Source organism: Rissa tridactyla, chromosome 1 (assembly GCF_028500815.1).
Source record: "Rissa tridactyla isolate bRisTri1 chromosome 1, bRisTri1.patW.cur.20221130, whole genome shotgun sequence".
Classification (NCBI taxonomy): domain Eukaryota; kingdom Metazoa; phylum Chordata; class Aves; order Charadriiformes; family Laridae; genus Rissa; species Rissa tridactyla.
In genome coordinates, this window is record NC_071466.1 from 215,415,544 (window position 1) to 215,439,211 (window position 23,668).

General features: G+C 48.9%; 1 protein-coding gene and 1 long non-coding RNA gene across 5 annotated transcripts in view; one reads left to right on the forward strand and one right to left on the reverse strand.

Annotated features, from left to right (window-relative positions):
* Positions 1–1,769: 1,769 nt before the first annotated feature.
* On the reverse strand, positions 1,770–16,193 carry LOC128917929 (uncharacterized). 3 transcript variants are annotated; one of them, XR_008469402.1, is made up of 3 exons: positions 16,072–16,193; positions 14,247–14,418; positions 1,770–13,921 (listed from the first exon to the last, which is right to left on the reverse strand). It is a non-coding gene; the product is annotated as an uncharacterized LOC128917929 (long non-coding RNA). The 3 variants fall into 3 exon arrangements; XR_008469404.1 differs by lacking the exon at positions 16,072–16,193 and adding an exon at positions 15,941–16,024; XR_008469403.1 differs by lacking the exon at positions 16,072–16,193 and adding an exon at positions 15,014–15,389.
* The window catches only part of MKLN1 (muskelin 1), a 105,752-nt gene continuing 98,198 nt past the window's right edge, over positions 16,115–23,668 (forward strand). For both annotated transcript variants that reach the window (XM_054221622.1, XM_054221632.1), the window contains exon 1: positions 16,115–16,270. In XM_054221622.1, the coding sequence (XP_054077597.1) occupies positions 16,179–16,270 (92 nt within the window). In that variant the 5' untranslated portion in view covers positions 16,115–16,178. The remainder of the gene's footprint in view (positions 16,271–23,668) is intronic.

Sequence of the window (23,668 nt, forward strand, 5' to 3'; positions counted from 1 at the left end):
GGTCGTCCAAAGCGTAACTCACCACATGAGTGCATGCGTCGGACTCTTGCATTGGGATGAGCAGCTGAGCTGGAGAGAAGCGGAGAGGGGGCGGAGGATTGGCTGGAAAAATATCAAAGCTCAGTGCAGTCTCGAAGCAGCAAGACAGCACGACCCAGTAGTTTTAGGGAGGCTGAGGTGGTCCTTCAGCCTTACAGCAGGAGCTGCCTGGCGCCGACGCTGCGATGGACGGTGACAATTAGCCACAGGCTCCTTCTCAAAGCATCATGCTATCCTCTGGCTCCGAGGAACCAGCGACTCAACCTCACGCCACGCAGCCATAACCAGCTGTGACAGCTTTGATTTCACCTGCACTTGCCGTGCCGCCTCCAGGCTCTGCTGCACCACCCCGAGCAATCGGCCCCGGATGACGGCTTCCTCACCTTGGGCTGCCTGCAGCTTGGTGCCCCGACGAGAGACGCTGGCGAGGGCTGCTCCTAAAATAGCAGGGAGGCTCCTGGCTTTGGGTCAGATGTCCCCTGTGCTGGCCTTGTTGTGGGGGACACACTTTCTTCCAGTGTTTCCGCACCCACCGTCCAGATGTGCATCTGTGGAAGGGGGAAAGGAGGAACGTTTCAAGTGCAGAAGCATTCTGGGGGGCTCTGTCTCATGCCCAAATCACCACCCCTATTACATGAAAAGCACAAAAAATCGAAAAACCACCCCACTTTAATCACCATTGTGATTAAACCCAGAACCCACAGTGATTTGGTACCAGACTGCAGCCCTGTCATGGGGAATAATCACTAAATCACATGGACTTGATGGTCATCGCCTCTTGGGGCAAACAGGAGTGGCGATGTCAGCCTGCAAGCCTGCGTTCTCCTATAGGATGGCTTTCATGTATTTTAGATTTCAGGTCCTTCTTCTTCCCCAGTGCTGGGCTGTGAATGGATTTCTCAGAAAGCGACTCAGAAACTGGGTGGGATTTCGACATCGTGCACCCAGCTGATCCTGGTGTACGATGGGCACGAGCTAATGCAAAGCCCTTTGAAGGTCTTACTATTTTATCTGCTTATTGTGTAGCTAGAGGGGACTAAGCAGTGAGGGAAGGTCACAGGCTCAGGGGATCCTGGGGCGGGCAGGGACAAGCCTGGAGGTTCGCTCACGGCCGGCCGCAGCTCTGCAGAGGCCATACCTGGGGAGAACCACCAGAAATCGCCCAAGGCAGGATCTCTCCAGCCTTTTTCTCCTGAACAAAGGAGTCATTTCCCCGGGAAATACCCCAAACAAACCCCATCCCCTCTCTTTACAAACTCAGCCGTGGCAGGGACGCGGATTTGCCTTTCCTCTCCCAACTCCATAACAATAGTTGGTATTTAGAGGGCATTTTCCCTACATTTACCCCATGCCAGGAAGCTCTGTTTGTAGTGGTTTATACAGAGGGAAACAGAAGCAGAGAGACAAGGTAAATGCATTTTTCAGTGATAGAGCTCCCTGGAGTTGAGGTTCTCCTGGACCTTCTCCCCCACCACCCTGACAGGGCTGAAATCGCTGGGAAACAGAAAACAGAGATATTTGGGCAGAACTTTCCCCAAGCAAGCGTTAAATCCTCATCCTGCCTCCAGAGACTTTCCCCCGCTGCCCTAGGCGAGCCACCGAGTTTATTTGTGAGTCAGAAATAATGACACCTTTTCACTCAGCAGCGTGAGGGTGCAGAAAGGAGACTATTGCTTAGCAGCACTAAAACCCTACCACGCTCCTGTGGATTTCTGAACCCGCTTCTCCTTCGCGTGCTTCATCAACGCGTTCACAGTTGCTGTTTATTTGGTAGAATTATTTAGCAGCAAAAGCTTTCCTAGTGGTGTTTTGACATCTGCCTCTTCTCCAAGAGGTTCGCAACCGAGATGCAGATGTGCCGGCTACAACCTGCTGCCTGCGCACGTCGAATTGTTGAAGGAGCTTCAGCTGAAACGGTTTTGATATGTAGAGCCCTAGGGCCCAATGTACCTCACCTGTATTCCGCAGACTGTAACAACGCTGTTATTTGTACTGAAATCAGGGGTAAAGTTTTCATCGACTCTCACTACGCTGAATCAAGGCCTACAGATGGCACCGAGCCGAAACACGATTGATGATTTTGCAAGCGCAAGCCAAAGGTGGGTGGGAAACGCATCTTGGAAACTGGCTTGGTAGCACTTTGGTGCCTTCTGAAGTCTTACCAGGATGTGAAAATGTACCTGGCATTTTGCAGCTGTAAATATGGTCTTCACAGCCACGTACAGCGCTTCCAGCTGCACAGATGCTACTTATCTTTGTGTTCTCCTGGAACAAAACCTTGCTTTATTTTTCTCACTTCCAAAATAAACTTCCTTTTCTGCACTCCCACAGAGAATCGCCACCGGGAAGAAAAGCTGTGCAGAGTTTTCTAACCAGCAGATTGCCTCTCTGTTCCCTCTACCCTGAGAACCTGAAAGCAGAGCAGGGCTACTGTTTACAGAAAACCGAAGAGCATTTAAAGCTGCCTTGTTTCTAAATACATCCATTTCTGATTGAAAGAAGCTGAGCTAGTCACATTGAAGGAGCTAATTAAAATGTAAACAGCGTCGCTTTTAATTACCAGCGCTAAAAATTGTCATTATTTATTTTAAAAGTCGAGGTGCATAAGAATATGTGTTTAATTGCAAAAAGAAGGACGAGGTGAATTTTAAATGTACTTTGGAGATGCTGCAGTCTGAGCTCTGGCTGGTTGTTTCCACGAGAAAATACAGTGGTTTTTTTCACCCTGCAAGTCCTTCACTTCAGACACATGGTTTGATATTTATTTTTTTTTTTCTCTTTTAATGCATTTGTTTGTTTGTTGCTTTGGCCTTTCTTTTTCAAAATCCTATTTCCCATCTTCTGCAATTCTCGCTCTTGGAGGAGTCTGGAAATCAGTCCATCGCTTCCAGATCAGTCGTTATTGGACGTTTTTCTGTTCACGCTGGTAAATGGCTCGATTGTGTGTAATTAGTTAAAGATGTGAAGTGCCGACTAAGTGCTAAGTAATGTTACATAAGTGTAATGTATGGCAGACACACTGTGCCACAAAAAGCATAATACTATTTTGCACTTAACTAGCACCTTTTACCCCAGGTTGGCAGAGCTCCTCGCTATCGCTGCTGGAGGTTGTCAGCACCCTGGCAAATTAGGTTATTGTTTTAATACGCGTTTACAGCTGAGACAACTGAGGCACAGAGCAGTTAAGTGCCTTGTCCCCGTTCCCCTGGTGAGTCAGCAGCCGAGCGGCGCAGCAAAGCCAGACATCTGAGTCCCACCGCCGGCTCCGGTTAGGGGTGACGCTCCCTGCCAGGAGCTCGGGCTCCATAACCCCTGGCTGCACGGCTCCCGCTGTCAGCAAAACCCAGGGGTCACAGCCCGGGGACAAGCTGTGAGGAACTGCAGAGGGGGAGGATGTTTCGGATGGGCTCTGCAGGCATGGCAGCCTGCCCGTGCGTGGGGAAAGGACTGCTGGGTCGGTGCACGGCCACAGGGGCTGGCTGTAGGTGTGCTGAGAGGAGCGTCCTCAGAAACGCGCCCAGCCTGGACGTGGAAAAAATGAAGGATGGAGAGCTCACCTCTTCCCTCTCCGTGGTCAACCGCTTGCTGGAAAGATCTATTTCCTTCGAAGGTGGCAGGCTTCTGCTTCCAGCAACACGTTTCTGCAGGGCTTGTTACATTGAGGAGGGAGAAGGAGAGCAGCTTCATCTCTTGCTACCGGGCTCACATCATCTTCCAGCTCATGCCCATCCCATGGATACATGCCAGACCAAGCTGCCCATTAACTCCAGGACCTTCTGCCTGAGAAACCCAAGCAGTGAGCCAGCACAGGCTGGGACATCATTGAGCTATGGCAGGCCACTGCTCTGTGCTTAAGGTCACCAGCCAGAAGCTGGGACTTGCCACATCGATGGGATGCTGGTCCAGACCCAGCCAGATTGGTCCTGCAGAACTCTGGGCAGGATGCACACCATCCCCGCTGCCCAGGCACCCCTGCTCTGTCCCCCTTTGCAGCATCGCTGTGTTCCCCCCTTTCCTCTTTCTGGTGAGTGGAGTCCTTGCAGCCTCTCCCTCCCCCTCCAAGGTGCTTTCCCCAGGCCTTGGATTGCTTTTGTAACTGTGCCTTCTTCGGATATTCAACATCCTCTGGAAAATTTGATTTCACACCATATTTGTATGTTTAACAAAAATAATTCCAAACACCGAAAACAAGCCGTGCCCTGACTGGCATTACGTAGCATTTGTGATAATTGGATTCTCAGAAAGCCAAGCACTTTCTGGGTTTTAATGAGATTCAAACTTTAATTACTGCGTCCCTTTCCCAGGCATGCAGTGGAAGAGGAAAATGACCATAATCAGGTCTACGGCATGTTGCAAGAGACAGCCTCGATGGATCGCGATTCGGTTCCTTAATGAGGGGCCATTCTTGCCACACACAGTTGGAAAACCAGTTTCTCTTGCATCATGGCCTACATTTACACCCCTTAGGATTTTGGCCACAAACCACTGCTGCATCCTCTCAGAAGGCACTTCTTCACTGATGGAAAACCAGCAGAGATGGCTCCTGGACCTGTAGGACAGGAGAGGGAGACAAGGACACGTCAGAGACTGGTGCACACTTTCATTAAGGTCTTGATGATGATAACACAGGGTGGTCCTTGGGCAGGGTTCAGGGTCCCTGCAGGTCCCCATCAGCTTCCCGCAAGCCCCTTCCACGGCTCTTCTCCTGCTGCACCTCTCTTCCTGCACTGCGCAGATCCCAGGCAAATCTTGCCCGTAAGGCTGGGATGACTCATTTGCTGGCTTTCTCACTTCCCCGCCTCCATCCTGAAGGATGCGGTGTTTTGTCGACTCTTATATCTGCACTGAGGTTGGAGGAGGCAGATGAATGCAGTGGTTTCATGCCTGCAGAGTGACGACTGCAACGGAGGAATGGGGTCTTTAACAGAAACACTTAAACTTTACCTGAGAGGAATCAAGATACTGTGTGGTCATCTGAGAGGACTTTTAAATTGCAATGTTCAAAGTGTGTGACGATGTTCAGATACAAGCCAAGAGAAATTAATTAAAAAAAAAAAAAGGCCTTTGTTAGACACTACATCAAATTCTTCACAAATGAGTTGGTACATTGCCTTATGGTCTTCCCACATCCACTGTTTTTATATAATGATAAGAAACCTCTCCATCTACATGTTCTTGATAGCCCCATGGCTTAACTTCCATTATTCCATCGTCCTTTAGATGGTCAGAGATTCATGTCATGCCCTGCCTTTCTTTATGCTGTATTCAGGACTGAAGTCAGAATTGCCAGGTGAAAATTTCCAAGATTGGTCTTCTTTCCATTTCCTGACCCTTCTTCCAAGTTCCCAGCTATCTCCCTGGTTTCCCACCACTTAAAAAAGGTCACTGCTGTTGCTTCTTTTCCTCTCTCAGCAGTCTGGAGTACATGCTGTCCTTGCCTAATACATGCAAGCATTTTCTTGGAATTACCTTCTTTTTAATCGCAAGCTGGTTTCGCATTCAGTCGTGTACTCTAGATGCCTACACAGCGAGACGTGACTGCTGCTTGCTGGCAGCAGGGGAAGTCAAGGTCTAAGCGGGCAGGAGCAGTGGGTGGCTTGAATCACTCTTGACATGAGACACCCGAGCAGTCACCGTGGGCAGGTTTAGCACCTCCAGTCTGCCCATAGCCGTGATCTCCATTGGTTCCTGACACCATCAAGTACCGCTTTCTCTGTTGGCTGGATGTTGGCAACTCAGCCAGCTTAGGAGGAGGAAACCCTTCTTCCTGGCCGCGAGGTCAACAGCGAAGGAGCTGCATGGGGATCTAGGGCATGTCCTTGAAGTGGAAGAGCTCAGTGGGACCAGTGCTGTGGGGGGAAAGCCTTGCATGGGGCTCAGAGCACCCCTGGGGCTGTGCTTTTTGTGGCCATCCCTTCCAGTCTCACCCGGGCGATGTCAGGCAGAGCAGGTGTACATATTTGAGCTCTTGTCAGAGAGACAGACCTGTCTCTCTGGTACTTCTTGGGCTGGCATTTTTGAAAACCTGGGCAAAGGGGGGCAAGCCCTTTAACTGTTCTGTAGCATCGATCCCCCAGGTCAGTGTTTTGTTATTGCTCTTCCCCCCACCTTCCATTTTTCTGTGCAAACCTGGCTTGACTCATGCTTTCTTCTTTGCTTGCTTTGCCCTTTTCCATTTCCAGAACAAGCTATTTTTATCCTCAGAGCTGTGTATTCCTGGGGGGGAGCCATGTTTGCTGCTGCTGCCCTGCCAGAGGAGGCAAGGCTGTTCTGCTTCCCCTGGGCTCATTTTTAGGGCTCCACAGCAGGCATGGGTGGTAGGTGCTCTCCAGACATCCAGGGCAAGCAGGGAGTCAGGAACCACGAGCAAAGCTTTGGGGCACGTGTGGGGGTATATTTGGTGAGGTTACGGCACACCCTCAAGCCTCTTCCAGTTTTGCATGGAGCCATATTCCCCTTCTGTGACAAAGACGACCAGATTCATGGCAAACGGCCAATAAGGGTCATGGAGAAGACAAGAGGGTGAGCTGGAGGGCTCCCACGGGCTCAGAGCCTCACCTTGCAGAAGGGCACAGGCAGCCTAACCCCACTGAGACAAATCCCAGGAACAAAGTGCCCGCATAAAGGTTCTTACCCTGGGGCTTATGCAAAACAAACTCCTCCTCTCCCTGCAGCGACCAAGACCTTGAATTTCCCCCACTTAAGTCTGGACGAACACAAATACATCAGCAGGTAATGCGGGACGACCTGTGTAGGAAGCAAAGTCCCTTGCTAGGTATTCAGACTGGAGAAGGGCAAGCTGCCTTCTGGGCTGTCGCTCCTGTTATGCCCAAGACCAGGAGAAACTGCAATCCGCTTGGCTTGTAGCAAGGCAGCATCACTTCGGGGCACGATTTGAATGTTGTCCTGTCTCCCAAGGGGAAATCCATTCCGGATGGGGTTAGGATGCTTCTTTTGGGAGAGAGGGAGCTTGTTTCCAGGACGTGCTGGGTTGATACTCTGGACCAGGCTTTTCCAGGTACCCATGTTGAAGGACATGGTGCCTTGAGTACTTCCCCTGTCTCTCTTCTCCTCTGGCTTTCAGTAGGGTATTCTCTTCGGCTGGCACATCTGAGAGGTGGGACCCCTCATTCTCAGCTATGTGGGGAGGCCCCTGAGCCCCACAGCCATTCCACGGATGTGGGACCAGGTCGGGAAAGCAGCACAGACAGCACTCACGCAGGCCACAAACCTCTGAGCTCTGGCTGCGAAGCCTGCACACATGACTACCCGTAAGCACAAGTCCATCCTAAGCCTTCAGCAGTCACAGGACCGTTGTGTCCCTCCTCTTCCCAGGAAGCAGATTGCAAAACCACGTAACCGCAGAGACTAGCAGTGTCTGAATGGGCTCAGGCACCAGTCCATGCCCATCTGTGGCTCCTGGGAAATTACTTCCTATGGGCCGGGAGAAGCTAAGCATGGTGAGAAACAAAACCTCCCGCTGGGTAGGCAGCTCTCCTCTCTCCCCAGAAAACACAAACGCTGCCCTGCAATGGACTGAAAACTCCTGGACCTATAGGAAAAAAATAGCCCCGTCCCATGTGTCACCCCCCCAAACAGCCTTTTCGGGGGGGCGTGGGGGGGCAGGTGTGCAGCCCTTAGAGTCGGGCTCTGGACAGTACAGAGGAGGCCATTTGGGCGGGTTTGCTGCTGCGGCAACCTCTGGAGAAAAAAAAAATGCAACTTGAGACCCACCAAATGACCTGCAGCGAGAGAAGATGCTTATTCTTTCAGGTAATACTATTTTTTCTCTTCGGTGGAAGGAAAATTCCTCCCTCTTCATGGGAGCAGTGCATCCCACTTATTTTCCACTTGAGCCTGAGTGACCAAGAGGGTCTTAAGTGGAGCATCTAGCTGTGGCGTGGAGGGTGATCTTGATGAATAGGTATATCCTTCCCCAAGCCCTGCCCTTCCCAGAACTGCTGCCAGTATTTCCACCTACTTAGTGCAAAACCACGAACAGACACAACAGGAAGCCATTCTCTAGAATAAAACAGCCTTTCTGAGACTTCAGAGCTTGGGCACAGCCCCTCCCTGGGGAGCGCTGGGATGGGGCAGTGGGTTTGGCACAGTCTGTCCTTACAACGGGCAATGCACCACAACAGCTTGTCCGCAGATTTTCATTTTGTCAGGCCTGGCAAGTGAAAGGATGCTCTCCTTTTCCGGAGGTCAGGCATCGCTCCTCCTTATGGAACACTCTGCAAAGATCAGGGAATGCAAATGGTGGAGAGGATCCGTTCCAGGTTATCTGTCTTCCTCCTCTCCCAGCTCCTGGCTGTGGAGATCCCGAGTGAGATGCCCATGCAGGGTGCAGTGCAGTTGGCAGAGGCTGCTGAGATGTTTTGCAGCTCCCTAACCACCGCTGGGGGAAAGAGAAGGGAGCTGGCATCATCTCCATGTGGCCTGTGGCTGGACACTCAACAGGAAACAGGGAGAGCCCAGCAAACCTCACTGGAAAAGTCATCTTGTGCACGGATCAAAGCATGAAACTGCCTCCAGGATGAGAAAATAAATAGAGAGCGTGAGAAATGTCGGCTCGTTTAGAAAAGAGGCAGAGGGAGAACAGGCTTCTTTGGCTTGGCTGGAAAGTGAAAGAGCCAGGCTTGCAGAGGTGGGACAGCAGATCACAGCGGCACTACCAGGAGAGCACTGGGACAGCACTGATGTTTAATAATTTTCATATGCAACAAGAAGAGGTTAAAAACATTTGTTTGCGAAACCAGAGCATAATTAGTAGCGAGTCACGGAAATCGTTGTTCCAGCTACTGTAAAAACAAGCCGGTGCTGACGGGTCTGCTGGCCATTCGAAAGCGTCGAGAGCTTCAGCCCAAGATTCCTTCCTTAATTGCACCACTCTTGGCCACTCGCTCTAAATTAAGCGGACAGGAGCACAAGAGAGCTAATGCACCGCTCTGAAAGGCAAACTATTAACCAAAGTGTCTCTCAGATGTTTAACTTCAAGGAGGCACGATTGAAATCTCATCACTTATGATCAGCGGACATGAGAAGGGCCTGAAGTTCATCCATAACGTAATTTGCAGAATAATAAGAATTAAAGACTTGAAATCTCTTTTAGGTTGAGCCTACTTCAGTCCCCAGGGTGAGTTAGATGGGTGTCTGCACCATGCTTCCCGCTGTGCTGCATGCATGCAGTAAATGCAATGCAAGAAAAGCTTCCCTGATGCACTTTAGTGACTCAGAGGATATTGCTGTTGAGTATTTACACTACAGTTACAGACATAAGCCCTCTCTGTGCAGTCCCAGGCATATTCCCTGCTTTTGTCTTCATTGGCAGCTTTGTCTTTCTGAAATCCACCCAGTTATTCTCACAGTTCTTCTCCTGGACTGAAAACAGCTCTCTGCTGTCCCTGGCATCCTCTTCCTTTAAACACTTTGCGTACGTCCCCTGCCCTCGGCAGACTAGTCAATGGGAACAATAAACTTAGGGGAGACCAATGAACCTGGGGGAGACCGTGACATTCCTGATTGAAAAAACAAGATTGAGCCCTTCGCTTCCCACCGTGCTGCTGACAGCAAACTACTTAGCACTCCTACCCTATGACGCATTACCCAAACATTAGCTAATTATCCTGCCTGACTCCTTAGAAAGTAGGCAGTTAAGTGTTTAGCTCCATTCTCCAGATGGGGTAACCCTGGCAGAAAAAGAGGTTAACAGGGGAAATGCCAATCCTACTGGGTAGGGTGAAGAACATCCCTGCCGTTTGGAGGAGCAACGTTGAGCATGGGGCTTGTCTTACCCATCTTGCCTGTCTGCACTGAAGCTGAGCTTCATCTACAGTGGGCATAAAAGACCAGCACCTTGGGAGAGTGATTCATCCTTGCCCAAGGCATGTCCCATTGAGGTGGGTTAAGTCATCCTCTAGGAAGAGCACCCAAGGAGTCCACCTTCTCCGTACTGCCAAGGGGAAGGGAAGCACCTGGGAAGGTGCAGATGCCCCGAGCAGACAGTGCAAGTTGTCTCCAAACTGCAGAGAGCAACACTGGCAGGATCCGTGCTCAAGAGCTCACAGATCCTGGGAGATATTCTACTGGTGTCACTCAAGCAGACTTTGATGTTCACCCCGGAGCACAGTGTGCAGAAAGCAGGGTGCAAGCCCACGCCTTCCTACTATCAATTTGGTGACGAGTGCTCCATTGCAACCCTGAACTGGGGCTATCTTTGAGGGGAGAAAATGCTGAAATAAGCTATTCTTAATGAAGGGAGAAAGTGTTTGGCAGAAAGGTCCTTAAAAGACAGCAACAGAAGGAGTCCAAACCTAATAACAAGAGCTCCAGCCATTGTAACTAAGTACTCCACAAAATGTGTAATTATGGCACTATAGCAACTATTGAATTCCAAGGCACATTTTGCATCTGAAACACAGGACAGAGCATCCTCTTTGGGTGGTTCAGAGAAACAATCACAACACCCAAGCGCTCCACGTAGAAAAGGAGAAGCGCCGAACCGCGGTGTGCCACGAGCAGCGTGCGGCTGGCGTGCAAGCGCATCCCCACAGAGCAGCCCTGCCCAGGATGAGCGCACCTGCCTGGGAGGAAGAGACGAGCAAATATTTTTAGCCCTCGGAGCAGCTGCGAGCATCTCGTCTGCTTCCTACATAAAGCCCTCACTGAATCATGGAGCGGAGCCGAGCACAGAGGCACGGAGAAGGTGGCATGGGGGTGACATCGGAAAAAGCGCATTTTACCAAAGCGTGGAGGGCGCAAGTACAATTTGTGCTGCCGTTCCCATCTCACCAGCTTTTCCTGCCCTCGGGTGCCCCGTTTCAGTTCAGATGGGGCCGAGCACACAAGGGTACCAAGGAGATCTTCTTTCCTCAGCGTGGCTGGGAGCCACTTGCATCCCTTAAAAGGCATCTTCTGACTCAGATACACTCTCCTCCATTGTCTGGGGCATGTTGTTTTGCAGCTGGAGACTGGTGAATGAAGCCGAGTTACTGACCTTGATTCGGAAAAAAAATGCACGCTTGTGTTTTGTAAGACAAGCCTTTTAAAGCTGGCTTTTATGCAAAGAATTATGCCAATGTGCGTATGGAGGCGCTGGTATTTCAGGCCCCTTTCAATCTTCCGGATTGCCAGTGAGCTCTTTCACTGATTTAAGCCTTTAACCAAAGGACGGATGCTGCAAGAGGTGGTGAAGAGGACTCAAGCAGGTATTTAAGTGCGTGGCCTACGAGCAGATGCTTGGATCAGGGCCTAGATCAGAAGAGGTATTTTATTACATTGAAGGAGGTATTGTTTTAATACGTTTAAGGAGGCCCAGATGATCCCTCGCCCTAAATGGGGGGGAAAAAAAAGAATAACCTGCCTTTGAGGCTTGCTTTCACCCTTTTTCGGTGTGGAAATGCATTGAGGCCCCACAGAAAACTGGTCTCAATCAGCTTTGCCACTATTTTCCCCCATCATGTCATCACAATGAGAGATGATCATGAGTGAGGCCAGTCTGGGGAGTTTTTTTAGAATTGCCTCTAGTCCCTCTCCAGCCTTGCCCAGAGGTTAGAGGTAATTTTCTTTGAAGACACTGGGGGAGGCAGCACGCGTTCGGCTTGGGAAGATGCTCTCCAGCCCGGATCCAGCGCAGACAGGCGGGTTTATTCCCCTTGCACGATGCACCAAAGTAAAATGAGGCCCTGGCTTTGCAGAAGGAGCTCGGTTAGGTGAGCATCGCCAAAATCTGGTACGACAATACCCCGTCAGGCCAGCGCCCCGCTTCCGTTCAGAAAACAATAGAAGTTTACACAACTGCAGCCTACTTGAGGTTTTTGCCTTACTTCACGGCTGAGCAACGAGACCCCAAATGTTACAGCTCTGCCTAATGTCCTTGGCTCTGTCCTGCTTTGGAAGGAAACATGCTGTGGCCCGCGCTGCCAATGCTATTTCCTCTCGCTTGTCTTTAAAGGTCTCTTTTTCCAACAGCTGATCGGCTCTGCAGCTCCGGGGAGTACGTGAGATCCGGCTGGCCCACGATCTAGCTGGTATGGCCGCGTGCCATGTTGTTGTTTGTATTGCTTTCATTTTTTTGGCGTTACTTGGCTCTTCCACGCAACTTGTTTTCATCCTGAACTATGTGCTCATTACATATCCAAACACCCACGCAGGTTTTGCATGAGGAAACTCGAAACACACGCGCAGTAGAGGAGCAAGTTTGTGACAGGGGGAATGAGATATTTGTCTCGAGGCAGACACAAACAATTGTCAAATCCCCGAGCTGCCTGTGATTGGATTTCAAGCTTACTGACGACAAGCATGTGAACACCGTGTGCGCATCCTCCTGGCAGAGGGATGCGGGGGACATCTCTTGTGGTCACCCTGGCCTCTCCCAGCAACTCCAGCTACTGTCCGAGGCACACATCCAGGCACCTCCTGGCTCTCTGGCAGGCTGTGCCCTGAACGCCAAAGGGACCCAGTTTTGCTGCTAGGAGAGCTCTTGCTTCCCCTCTGCGGCCTCATCCTCACAAAGCTGCCAGCCACAGGCAGCACAGATCCACCCGGCCAGCTCAGGTCCGGCAGGCACCGAGTCGTGCTGGAAGATTTCAGCAAGGTCCCAAGCAAAGGGGTCAGAAATAGGACTTTTCTGCATGGTATTTACTTCATAAGTGCCCTCTTTGGGTTTTTTCCTTAAAGCAGAGCGTCTGAGCTGCTGCTGGAGGCAGCACCAGCAGCATTGGTGCCATTGGGCCCCCCACTTTGCATGGATCCGGCATTGCACTAGCGCAGCAAACGCAGCATGGCCCTGGACTAGCAGAGCAGGGTTCAGATACTCAGGTTTTCCGAGTCTCTCCCATTTTTACGGCACCACCGCCGCTGCAGTTGAAGTCCGGCAGCCGCCCTGATTGGGATGCAGAGAGCTCAGCTGGAGGCTCGCAGGCGGTCCAAATCTGCAGCATGCCGCTCCCCTGCACACTGCGCTCCTCCCCACTGTGCTCAGTCTGCTCAGAGCGTGGAAAAAACCCTCTCCCAACGACCGCCAGGAACTGCATAGCACTGGGCAAGCTCAGCCGGAGAAACCGGGGGACTCGGTTTGCAGCTCGGGATTGCTTTGCTTCCTCGCAGCCTTCCCTGCTGCCTGTGCTGCAGATGAATAAAGATTTTCCAGGGCTGTCAGTACCGCATATTTCACCAGCATTCGCTTCACTTTAAGTCCAAAATGCGCTAAAAATAAGCTGGCTCGGCATCCAGGTTTTGATTCAAGTGGTAACAGGATACCGGGCAGAAAAACTCCCGGGGTGGTTTGCACTGTGCAGTGGCAAGCAGGGGGCTGCTGGCTCTCCCTTCTCCTCCTCCTCCTCCTCCCGGCTGCTGCGGGACTGTCGCTCACCACTCACTCACAATTCCGTAAATTTCATAGTTGAAGATCACAGGTTTCATATGGCATGGCTCCTCAGGGCTGGTTGTTAGTGAGGCTCCAAACGCCAAGGTAGCATCTCTTCCCCTGCGGCTGGGAGCGTATTATTAGCGAGAACCTTCGTAAACTATTTCTTTTAATAATCCTGCAGTAATTTTGGGAGGGGGGATGCCCGCAGGCAGAAGTTTGGGTAAGTGAAGTACGAAATGCCACAGGAAGGCCACAAACTTCAAAAAGCTTCATTAGCAGAGGGAGGTGTGGATGTTTGCGCCTCATGCATGGACTGTGCTGTTGCAGAGCCGCATGGCTTTGATGCCATTGAAAATACTGCAAATCCCCCTCCTGGGAAGGCGTCTTGAGATGAAATGCTTGCTGCCCTCCCTCGCTTTTGAAATACCCGGTTGATGTTTAGTCTTAAAGGCTGCTGAACGAGTTTTTCATCCGCAGGCAGATTTTGCTGCCGCATTCTCACTCGCTTTCCTAAAATAAAAGGGAAAAAAAAATAAAATAAAAAAAAAAAAATCCTTGTGCTAATTTAATCTAGCCAGGCATCTTGCTGTCCTGCCTGATAATATCTCTCCAATCTGTCATTTCCAACAGACAGCTGTTTATTTGTTTGGCTTTTTTTTCCCCGCTGGTCTTGAAATTTCTCCCTGCTTTCTCAAGCAGCCCAGAGCTGCCCCAGGGATGTCCCAAGCCTCCCCCTTGCTTGGGTGGGGGCTCTGGGGGAAAACATTTCCTTTCTCCAGGAAAAACCATACAACAAGCTCAGACAGAGAAACCTGTCAAAGAATACCCAACTTACATGCTGGTTTGGGGTTTCAGAGCCAGCCTCCTGGCATGCAGTGGGCCAAAGCACTGAAAAACAACCTGGTGCAGATCTGGAGATCCCAATGGGAGCTTCCCTCCAAACTGAGCGCGGCACCGCAGACCCAGAGAAGTACCATTGCTGCCGGTGAATTATTCAGCAGCATCAACTGCAAAGGAGGAAATGATTAAATACAAGTTATTCCCTAGAATCCACAGCAAAAGATAAAAAAAGGTATTAAATACGACAGCGTGCAAGACATGAGAAACCACTTGGGTTCCTTCCCACAGCCCAGACCTCCAGGTCGCCTCTCCATGGAGAATGCAGAAGAGCTGTTGTATGGGCTGGAAAAAATGACCCAAGGAAAAAAACCTTGATTAATTCTGGCACCCTGCACTCAATTTGTAGTTGCTTTCAAACGGGACTGTTGGTCAAACGCTAAATCTGAGCGCCACTCGATCATCTGCATTTTGTTATTTACTTCTATTTATTTATTTATTTACTGTTATTTATGGTGACTTTAATAGCTTTAACTCCTTCTTCGGAAAACCCCCAAAAAACTAAACAAACCACCCAGCATTTAAAAATTGGCAGAAGTGTCAAAACAAGCCTCTTGGGAAGTGTAAGAATACACGGTCAAATATTTGGCTGACAAAACGGAGCGAGGGAGGATAACTGTGCTACCCACGTCAGGGATCGGCACAGGAGCCAGAGCGGGATCAAATCCCACTGGGTTTTCCTAGATGCCTTTCCCAAGCACCCACCTGCGGCTGCCATGGGGCCAGGAAAGGAGATGTCCCCTTTGGCAATCAACACCCCACTCCAGACCCACAGTGCTTTCCCTTGAGGCCCACAGCCAACTCAGCCCTATGGGGCATCCCTCTGAGCTCCACAGCAGCTCCATGGGGCATCCCCCAAGCCCCACAGCCACCTCAGCCCCATGGAGCATCCCCCTGAGCACCACAGCAGCTCCATGGGGCATCTCCCAAGACTCACAGCCACTTCAGCCCTATGGGGCGTCTCCATCAGCCCCACAGGGTATCCCTGTCAGCCCTACAGCAGCTCCATGGGGCATTCCCCCAATGCCACAGCCACCTCAGCACCATCAGGCATCCCCCTGAGCCCCACAGCCACCTCAGCCCCATGGGGCACCTCCCTGAGCCCCACAGCTGCTCCATGGGGCACCTCCCTGGACCCCACAGTCGCCTCAGCCCCAGGGGCATCTCCCTGAGCCCCACAGCAGTTCCACAGAGCATCTCTCCAAGCCCCACGGCAACTCCACAGGGCATCCCCCAGGCCCCACAGCCACCTTAGCTCCGTGGTATGTCTCCCCGAACCCCACAGCAGCTCCATGGGGCATCCCCCCGAGACCCTCAGCCCACCTCAGCCCCATGGGGCATCCCTCGGAGCTCCACAGGGCACCCCCAAACCCCACAGCCACCTCAGCCCCATAGGGCATCCCCCTAAGCCCCACGGCGGCTTCACGGGGTATCTCCCCCAGCCTCACAGCAGCTCCATGGTACATCTCCCCGAGCCCCACAGCCCACCTCAGCCCCACAGGGCATTCCTCTGAGCCCCACAGCAGCTCCACGGGTACCACCCTAAACCTCACAGCCCAACGCAGCCCCATGGCGTCTCCCCGCTCAAGCCCCGCAGGCTGCCACCTCTCCCCAAGCCCCATGAGATGTCACCCCCTAGGCACCACAAGCCCCACACTCCACAGGAACTCTCTGGAGTCCCACGGCACGTCGCTCATCACGGAGCCCGGAGTCCCCTGGAGCCCCACAGCCCATCCGCCCACCCCAGCCCCACTGCGCCCCACCTCAGACCACCGCCGCCGCCACCTCCCGCCCGCGCGGCCCCTTTAAGAGCGCGGCCCCGCCCCGCGCGGTCGCTGCCGGGGCCGCGGCTGCCGCTGCTGACAACAAGATGGCGGCGGCGGGGCCGGTGGGCCCCGAGAGCCGGGTGCTGGGCTACACCCTGCACCGCTGGAGCAGCTTCTCCTCCACCTACCTGCCTGAGTGAGTCCCGGCTTCAGTCCTCGGCCTCCACCCTGGGCCGCCCCGGGCTGCTGGGTCCGCGCTGGGCCCTTGCTGTGGCCTACGCGGGGAGGCCGCGGCGGGCGGTGCTGTGGTGGCGGCCGCTCTGAGGGGAGCGCGGGCCCGGCCGCTGCTGTCGGGGGGGTGTTGGGGCGGCTCGGGATGGCCTGAGCCCCTGGCTGGTGAGGGGCTGGAGAGGGGGGTCCCGGCCGCCAGGCGCAGGGCGGGGGGCGGCTGTGTGTGGGGAAGGCCTGGTCAGCAGTGTGTGCGGGGTCTTGTGTCTGAGGGAGGGGGTGGTCAGTCGGGTTTGGGGGAGGCTGTGTGTGTATGTGAGGGAGGGGGTGTTCTGGGTTTGGGGGGCCTACGTGTGAGGGAGGGGGTGATCAAGGTTTGGGGGTATGTGTATGAGGGAAGGGGTGGTCAGGGGTTGGGGGGGCTATGTATGAGGCAGGGAGTTATCAGCAGGGTTTGAGGGGGCTGCGTGTGAGGGAGGGGGTGATCAGCAGGGTTTGGGGAGGACAATTTGTGAGGGAGGGGGTGATCAGCAGGGTTTGGGGGGGGATGTGTATGAGGGAGGGGATGGTCAGCAGGGTTTGGCGGGGGCTGTGTGTAGGGTGGAGGGTCTGGGCTGCAGGTCTGCAGGTGGGAAGGGCCTGGCCACCGGGTTAGGGACATGTGGAGGGGAGGCTGAGCACCAGGCTTGCGGTGGGAGGACAAGAGTGCGTGTAGGGGGTGATCATAGGTATGGGCAAGGGGGGAACACAGGTGAGGAGGGGAAGCTGGCCCCAGGTTTGGGGGAAGAATGAGCACTGTGTGTGGAAGAGGGTGGTCACCAGATTAAGTAGGGAGAAGGGTAAGTAAACCTTCCCCTCCGCCTACCCTGCAGGTTGGGGTATGTCAGGTGCTTGTGGGCAGTGTGTTTTTTGGCAGCCAGGCTTCCTCTCCTGCCCCTGACCTCTGAAACACTGGGCTACCCTTAACTGTTGTGTGTGGTTTTGGGGGTAGGGGGTCATCTGCTGCTCTCGCCTTTTGCTTTTAGGAATTTGGGGTTTGGTAAAAGGAGACTGGAGCTGTGTTTTATAGTTATCAATTTGAGTTGACTGTACTAATGTGAACCTATCCCGAATGGGAGACTTGGCTGTATGACAGTCCAGTTAATGGCCTATTAAATTCCTCTAGTTACTGGAAGTAAAATTTGGAGTGACTATAATGTGGTCTAGGTGTCCTGTTTTCAATACACCTTCTTGATAAGTGTTGGAGGTCAGGAGGACTGTTAGGAGTACAGCGCTTGGACACCTTAGTCATTGCAGGCTGTAGAGTCCCGTCTAATCATTGATTGTGCTGAATTTATTAACCTTGATTAAAATATCAACAAGTGACAAGGTTGCCTTATTTGTTAATTATTAATGTCATGAATTATCTCCACTTTCCAAAATGAAGTGAAACTTTAAAAAAAAAAAAGTTTTTCTGACTAAACTTCTAGTTGTTGTATCTTTCTGTGTATTTGCTTTGTTAGATGTTAAAACGAACTTTTCTAGTTGATAACCTTTGGAGATAATTAAGTAATCCCTTTACTTTTTTTGTTGACAAGACTTGACTTTAAGGTGTTTCTTTCAGGTCTGCGATTATGCATGTGGTTATTCCTACCAGCATTTCTGGCTTTCAACATCATATTAAGGTGTCGGTCCCTGAGTAGAAGGGTAACAGACCATTATTGATCTCACTGATGCAATATAAAAAGAGAAGACTGACTTTCTCCTTGATATTTCTTTCCAAGGCTCCCGTTAGTCGTTTTTGCTATAGGCTTGTGTCAGGAATTAATGCTTATGTGGTACCCGCAGTGCTGCCCAAAATCCTTAATGTCATTGCCTTCCATGATACAATTCTGTTTCCTGTAGTAGGGCTGGTGTTTTACAAATGCATAACCTCGTATTTGGCTGTTTTTTAAGATGTTGTTTAAATGTGCTTATCAGTGAAAACAGTTTTAATGGCTCTTAAGCAGTGTTCGATAATCCCAGTGATGGATTTGTTCTCCAATATGCTGACCTTGGTCTGAGGGATGCTTGGTTCTGATGCTTGTCTGCTGTCTTCTGTGAAAGTTTTGGGTTTTACTTGCTGCCTCTGAACAGCATGTTAACATTCCCATGTTCTGAGAGAGACCTTGAATGTGAACTGAAATGGAAAGGGGGAGGCTTTGGCCTGCAGTTTAAGAGTGTGTTCTTGAAAGGAGAAATTGCTCAGAATTGCTAAGACAGGAGCATAACATACTGTGGGGTGAACACACAGGTAGAGCTAGAAGTTGTCCGAGTATTACGATGCTTTTCTGGAAGGATATAGGGAATTCTGGTTATATTGTGGTTTAAATAAGTTTGTTAGCGTAACTAGGAAGAAGCCACTTTAACCTTGAAGTAGAAGGGAGACTCTGCCATTATGTATGTAGGAATACTCATTTAATAATGCTGCTTGTCATTGGGAGCTGTGGTATTGCAAGCAAAGTGCTTGTGGAGGAGGAACAGAGTAGATTACCCATGTTCTATGTCAGGTAAGTACGATTTAAACACACTTCTTAAGTAGTTGTATGGTCTTAAATGTAAAACTTTCACCACCGCTGTCTGGGGAAGAAATTAGATGTCTAGTAACTTACATCACATCTGCTTGTGTGGTGCTGAACTGGTACTGAAACTTTTTAGAACACTGAAATCACCTGATAACTGCTCTTCTTAATTTAAAAAAAAAAAAAAGAGAAAGTGTTTTTCAAAGACCTTTCTGGTCACATTCTTGTTTAGGATCAGTAGTCTATTGAAAAACACCAGTTTTCTTTCAATGTCAGAGAAGTTTCTTCTGGTGAATGCCAGCATGTTTCCCGTTGTGTTTGGTGATGGTACTAGGGGATTAGTTAGTTCTGGATCCAGTTTCTGGCTGTTTTACCAGCACTGTAGCTACCTGCCTGTTTGCAAAGACCTTTCCAAACATTAAATGAAGATTGGCCTTCTTGAGTCTGCCAAAGAATAGTTCTACTGTTTTTCAAACTGCTGGAGTTGTCCTCTATTGGCTTGTAGCTGCCAGCAGGAAGACTGACTTGGATATTTATTTTAAAAACTCTGTGGGTAAAAATGACTTAGTCTAGTAATAGTGTCTAGTTCAGTCAGTGTTTTAGGGGAGGTTGCGCCTTTGGGAAGAAAGTTGGTCCAAGAGGAAATTTGCTCCTGTATCATCTGGTGTTTCCAGAGACGTTCTGCCTGTGCAGAAGCGACAGTGGGTTGAGAGGCTTAAGCCTGTCTAAATTGAAAAATGTTCAACCCAGCACGTCGCTTGAGACTACTCCATCAGATCCCTTCCATGCTTCTCCGCGGTTCCTCCCTGAAGAAGTGGAGCCACGAGGGAGGCTGCTCCCTGACATCTCACAAGGGACCAGCGTAGGGATTTCCCCACCACCACCAGTCACTTCATACGAGCTACACAAACTAATACTGGTGTCTTTTGACATAAGCTGAGGGAAAGAGACCTGGACTTTATTCCCCTTTCTCCTCTGTACTTCTGCAGAAAGCGATGAGCTCAGTCACTTCTGTTTTTGGTCAAGGAGGGAATAAACAATTTATAGAAAGTAATGTAACCCTTGTTCAAACTCGTGGGTTTTTTTGGTAAGGAAGAGAACCAGAAGCTAGTGCTCTGCATTCTGAGAGAAGCACTTCATATCCTGATTTTCTTAATAGTCCATTTTTGTACCTGCTCCCGTTTGAACTGCCTGCTAAGGTGAATAAGAGGTGAAGTATTGTGCTCTGTGTGATGGCAGTCGTGCATTCTTTTCTACTGCCAAATGCTAAATTGCTGTATCCTAGGACCATGGTTTCTAGTGGTTGCATCAGACTCGTGACTGATGATACCTTGTAGTTGGCTAATGGACTTGGGTCCTTCTGTCACTGTTTTATACAGCTGAAATCAGTATGTTTCCTAGGTTTGACCTTAGGATTTTTATTGACGTTTTCTACAATTATTTCTTATGCTGAGGTTGTTATTAAGAATATGAAATAAGATTGGTTTCTTAGCTGATAATTAAATGCCATTAGCAACCTCCTCGTAATTGCTAATCACTTTTTCATTGCAACCCATTTTTATCTATTTCACTGTGGACTTCAGTTATTCTGGTAATTCCAGTCTTCTCCAGTTTGACACCATACATGATACTGCATCAAATGCTGAAGGATGGAGGGGTCTGTTATCACTTTCCTAGTTCGTGGTTTGGGCATACTGGAACAGAGAAAGATCCAGCTGATTTGTTATGATACACTTAAAATAATTGTGTGCGTTTCTGCTGATTTTCTGTTTTTCCATTAAACCAAGGGAAGTAAACTAGGTGAAAGATACTTTGATAGTAAAGCATGAGCAACTTACAGCTTTCCAAAGTGAGAAAGTAATTTTTTTTTTTTTGCTTTTTAATTAAGGGGATGTGACAGTAAGTTACTGCCCAGTCTAACCAAACATCTACTGCTGTTTTGTCTTTACTCTGAAACAGAGATGTACTTTCCCGTGCTTTCAAATCTAGGGTATTGCAAAGCATTAGCAACAAAGTACTGAGAACATGTGTAACTAACTTTTTGGGGTAAAGTCCATGATGATTAAAAAAAAAAAAACCAAAAAAACCCCACCAAAACCAAACAAACAAAAAAAACAACCAAACCAAAAACAGCCGGAAAAAAACCCTGAATGACAGCTACCCTGTTCTCTGAGATTTCTGTAACAGGAAGAAACATGTATTTGTGGCTAGTGAAATACGATTCTCAGTTTCTCCTCCTACCACATGAAAACGATGATTCAGCTTTGTACCTTATAGATTCATAAATCTTGTTGTAGATGCATTCAGGTCGTGAAGAATCTCATGTTCAAGTTGAGATCAGTCATGACTAATGAAAAGGTTTGTTTTTTCTATTCTGTTTTCTAATACCGAGCTCTGTTTCCTTGACAAGGTGAAGGTACCTTCTGTTGAGGTCTCAGCAGTTTAAAGTTATCTGAACCACTCCAAAACTAGTGAGTGTGCTTTAGAGCTTTTCTGGCAGGATGAACGGTGCTTGTCATCCATATGCCAGAAGTCTTAATGATACTGCTTATGTCTCATGGTTTCTTAAATAATGTCAGTTATGTAGCAGTGATGACTTCCATTCTAGTTGTAGAACTGCAACTTCGGGGTTTTTTTTTTTGCATATATGAGCACAAATTTGGTTTTTTCAACTTAAATTGTCAGCGTTTATAGCTCTACTTCATTTTTTTTTTAATGTAGCCAATTCACTTTCCTTGTTCTTGTGTTTAGATATGGGAAGATGAACAGGCACACGTGCTGGTTATCTGTAATTATGTGCTCGTGATGTCTTTGCAATATTGATCTATACTTCTAACATTAAGTAAAATGAGCTGGGAATGCCAACACTGACTAATGAAGCAAGCTGGCAGGCTCTGTTCCCCTCTGGTGAACCCTGTGTATGGAGATGTTCTCAGTTCTGCTTCTTGTCCTTTTCAGTGTCCAGTGGAAAGTATTTTTTTTGCACTTGTTTGTGTGGATTTTCTGTATGTTTCTAGACAATCTTATGTCCTGACAGGCGTTTCCCCCCTACTTATGTCACTTCTGTAGCCTAGGATTTTTCTCTGAAAGCTGAAATTAAGTACTTGAAAACCAAAATATTTCTGTAGAAAATAAAGTTAGTTACAGATTGAATACATGAGTATGCGGTGCTTCTCTAGTGTATGATAAGGTGAAGTGCTGGGAGAGAAAAAGGTCAGAAAGGTGGAGGGAATGAAAAAAAAATCACAAAATCATGAAGTTGCTCATGCCTTACGTTGTCATCAGAAGCTCTAGTTTCCCAAAAAAAAGCAAAAATGCTGTAGTATGAGAAGAAATTTCTTTAAGATCCAGTTAAAATATAGCTGTTATTTAGGAGATTAGGCAGAGTTTTATTCACTGGCAGAAGGATGAAGGTGAAATGCTAATTACTCTGATTCCCTGGTGTGACTAACCTGGCAGAACCTGTATTACTCTGATGTTCAACCTTTTCTGGGATGGCATTTTTGGGGAACATTAAGAATGTAAAATTTTCATAGCAGGTGTTAACATCATCAGATTATGGATCATTTGTTCTGTATGTGGCTTTATATCCTGCAATCTTAATAAAAGTTTTCTAGCTCCTGATTACTAATTGCTTGCTTAACGACTTAAACACTATTTCAAACAGAGCACGTTTTTCTTGGGATAACTGTTGTTATTACTGAGACAGCATGTACAGTCTGTGTGGTTTTTTTTACATGCAAATAATATAGTTTCTTATTCTGCACATTCATCATCTTTTCAGCAGATCGCTGTTGAAACACACAGTTAGGTTTATCACTGCCATTGATTTTATGATGTGATCAAGATTTTTATGTTGAGGTTAAGTGGTGTGTGCAGCATTAATTCAGTCAGTTGTCTAGAGGTCAACATATTCCAACCTTGCAAAACAAGCCAGTGCTTGATTACTTTAATTGCATGTTAATATAAACCTCTAAAACCAGATGTAGTTTTGCTTTTTTGACTGCAGCCTGTTGAATTTTTTTGGGAGCAGTGGACTGTAAGTTCAGCAGGCTCTGCATTCAATAACATACTAGTTAATGGAAGGGCAGGAAGGAGAGCTGAAGGTGTAGAGTGTGTGTTACCTTAGTTAGTTGCTATTTTAGTCATTACTTGAAACTCGGTGTGCATAATCTTTGAGAAATTATTTCCTGGATGAATTTAAATCAAGGAGCACAACCATATATTCAAGTTGAGGATAGCCGCTTGCATGTCTGAATTTTAACTGCAAAAGCCAACTCGCTTGCTTCGCTTATGCTGGCGTGTTCTGCGGTTCCTGGAAAATGACATGATCTTGATAATGGAGAAAAATTGTGCACTGGTCATTTTGAGTTTCGTGGTGTTTTCCTCAGTCCTGTCTGCCTTTTCTCCCCAGGCTGACTGCTGGGTTTAAAATGTTACTCTCAAGCTCTGGGAAGGTGCCTGAAAAACACTGAAATTCTGCTTGGGCCGTTACCTGCATCTTTCTTGGGTGCTATTCCGTAGGTACATACTTTAAGCAGCATTTGTCTCTTATGATGACTGTTTAAATACTAATTTGCTAGCCTATTCTACATTTGAAAGTTGTATTAGTAAAGAGGTGCTCTTAACACAGAGTGTTAAAATGGAAGAAAAAAATTTGGATTTTGTGCCAGTAGGTACCTTAAGTGTGAGTAAGGAATTGCTGAGTGAGCTGCTACCCTGCTCTTTCATGACAGCGTGCTGTGGCTAACTCACATTTTTGTTTCCTAAAAAACCTGCTTTCTGGTACAGGGTTTGGAAACTGCCAAATAGGAAAGTAATGCTGG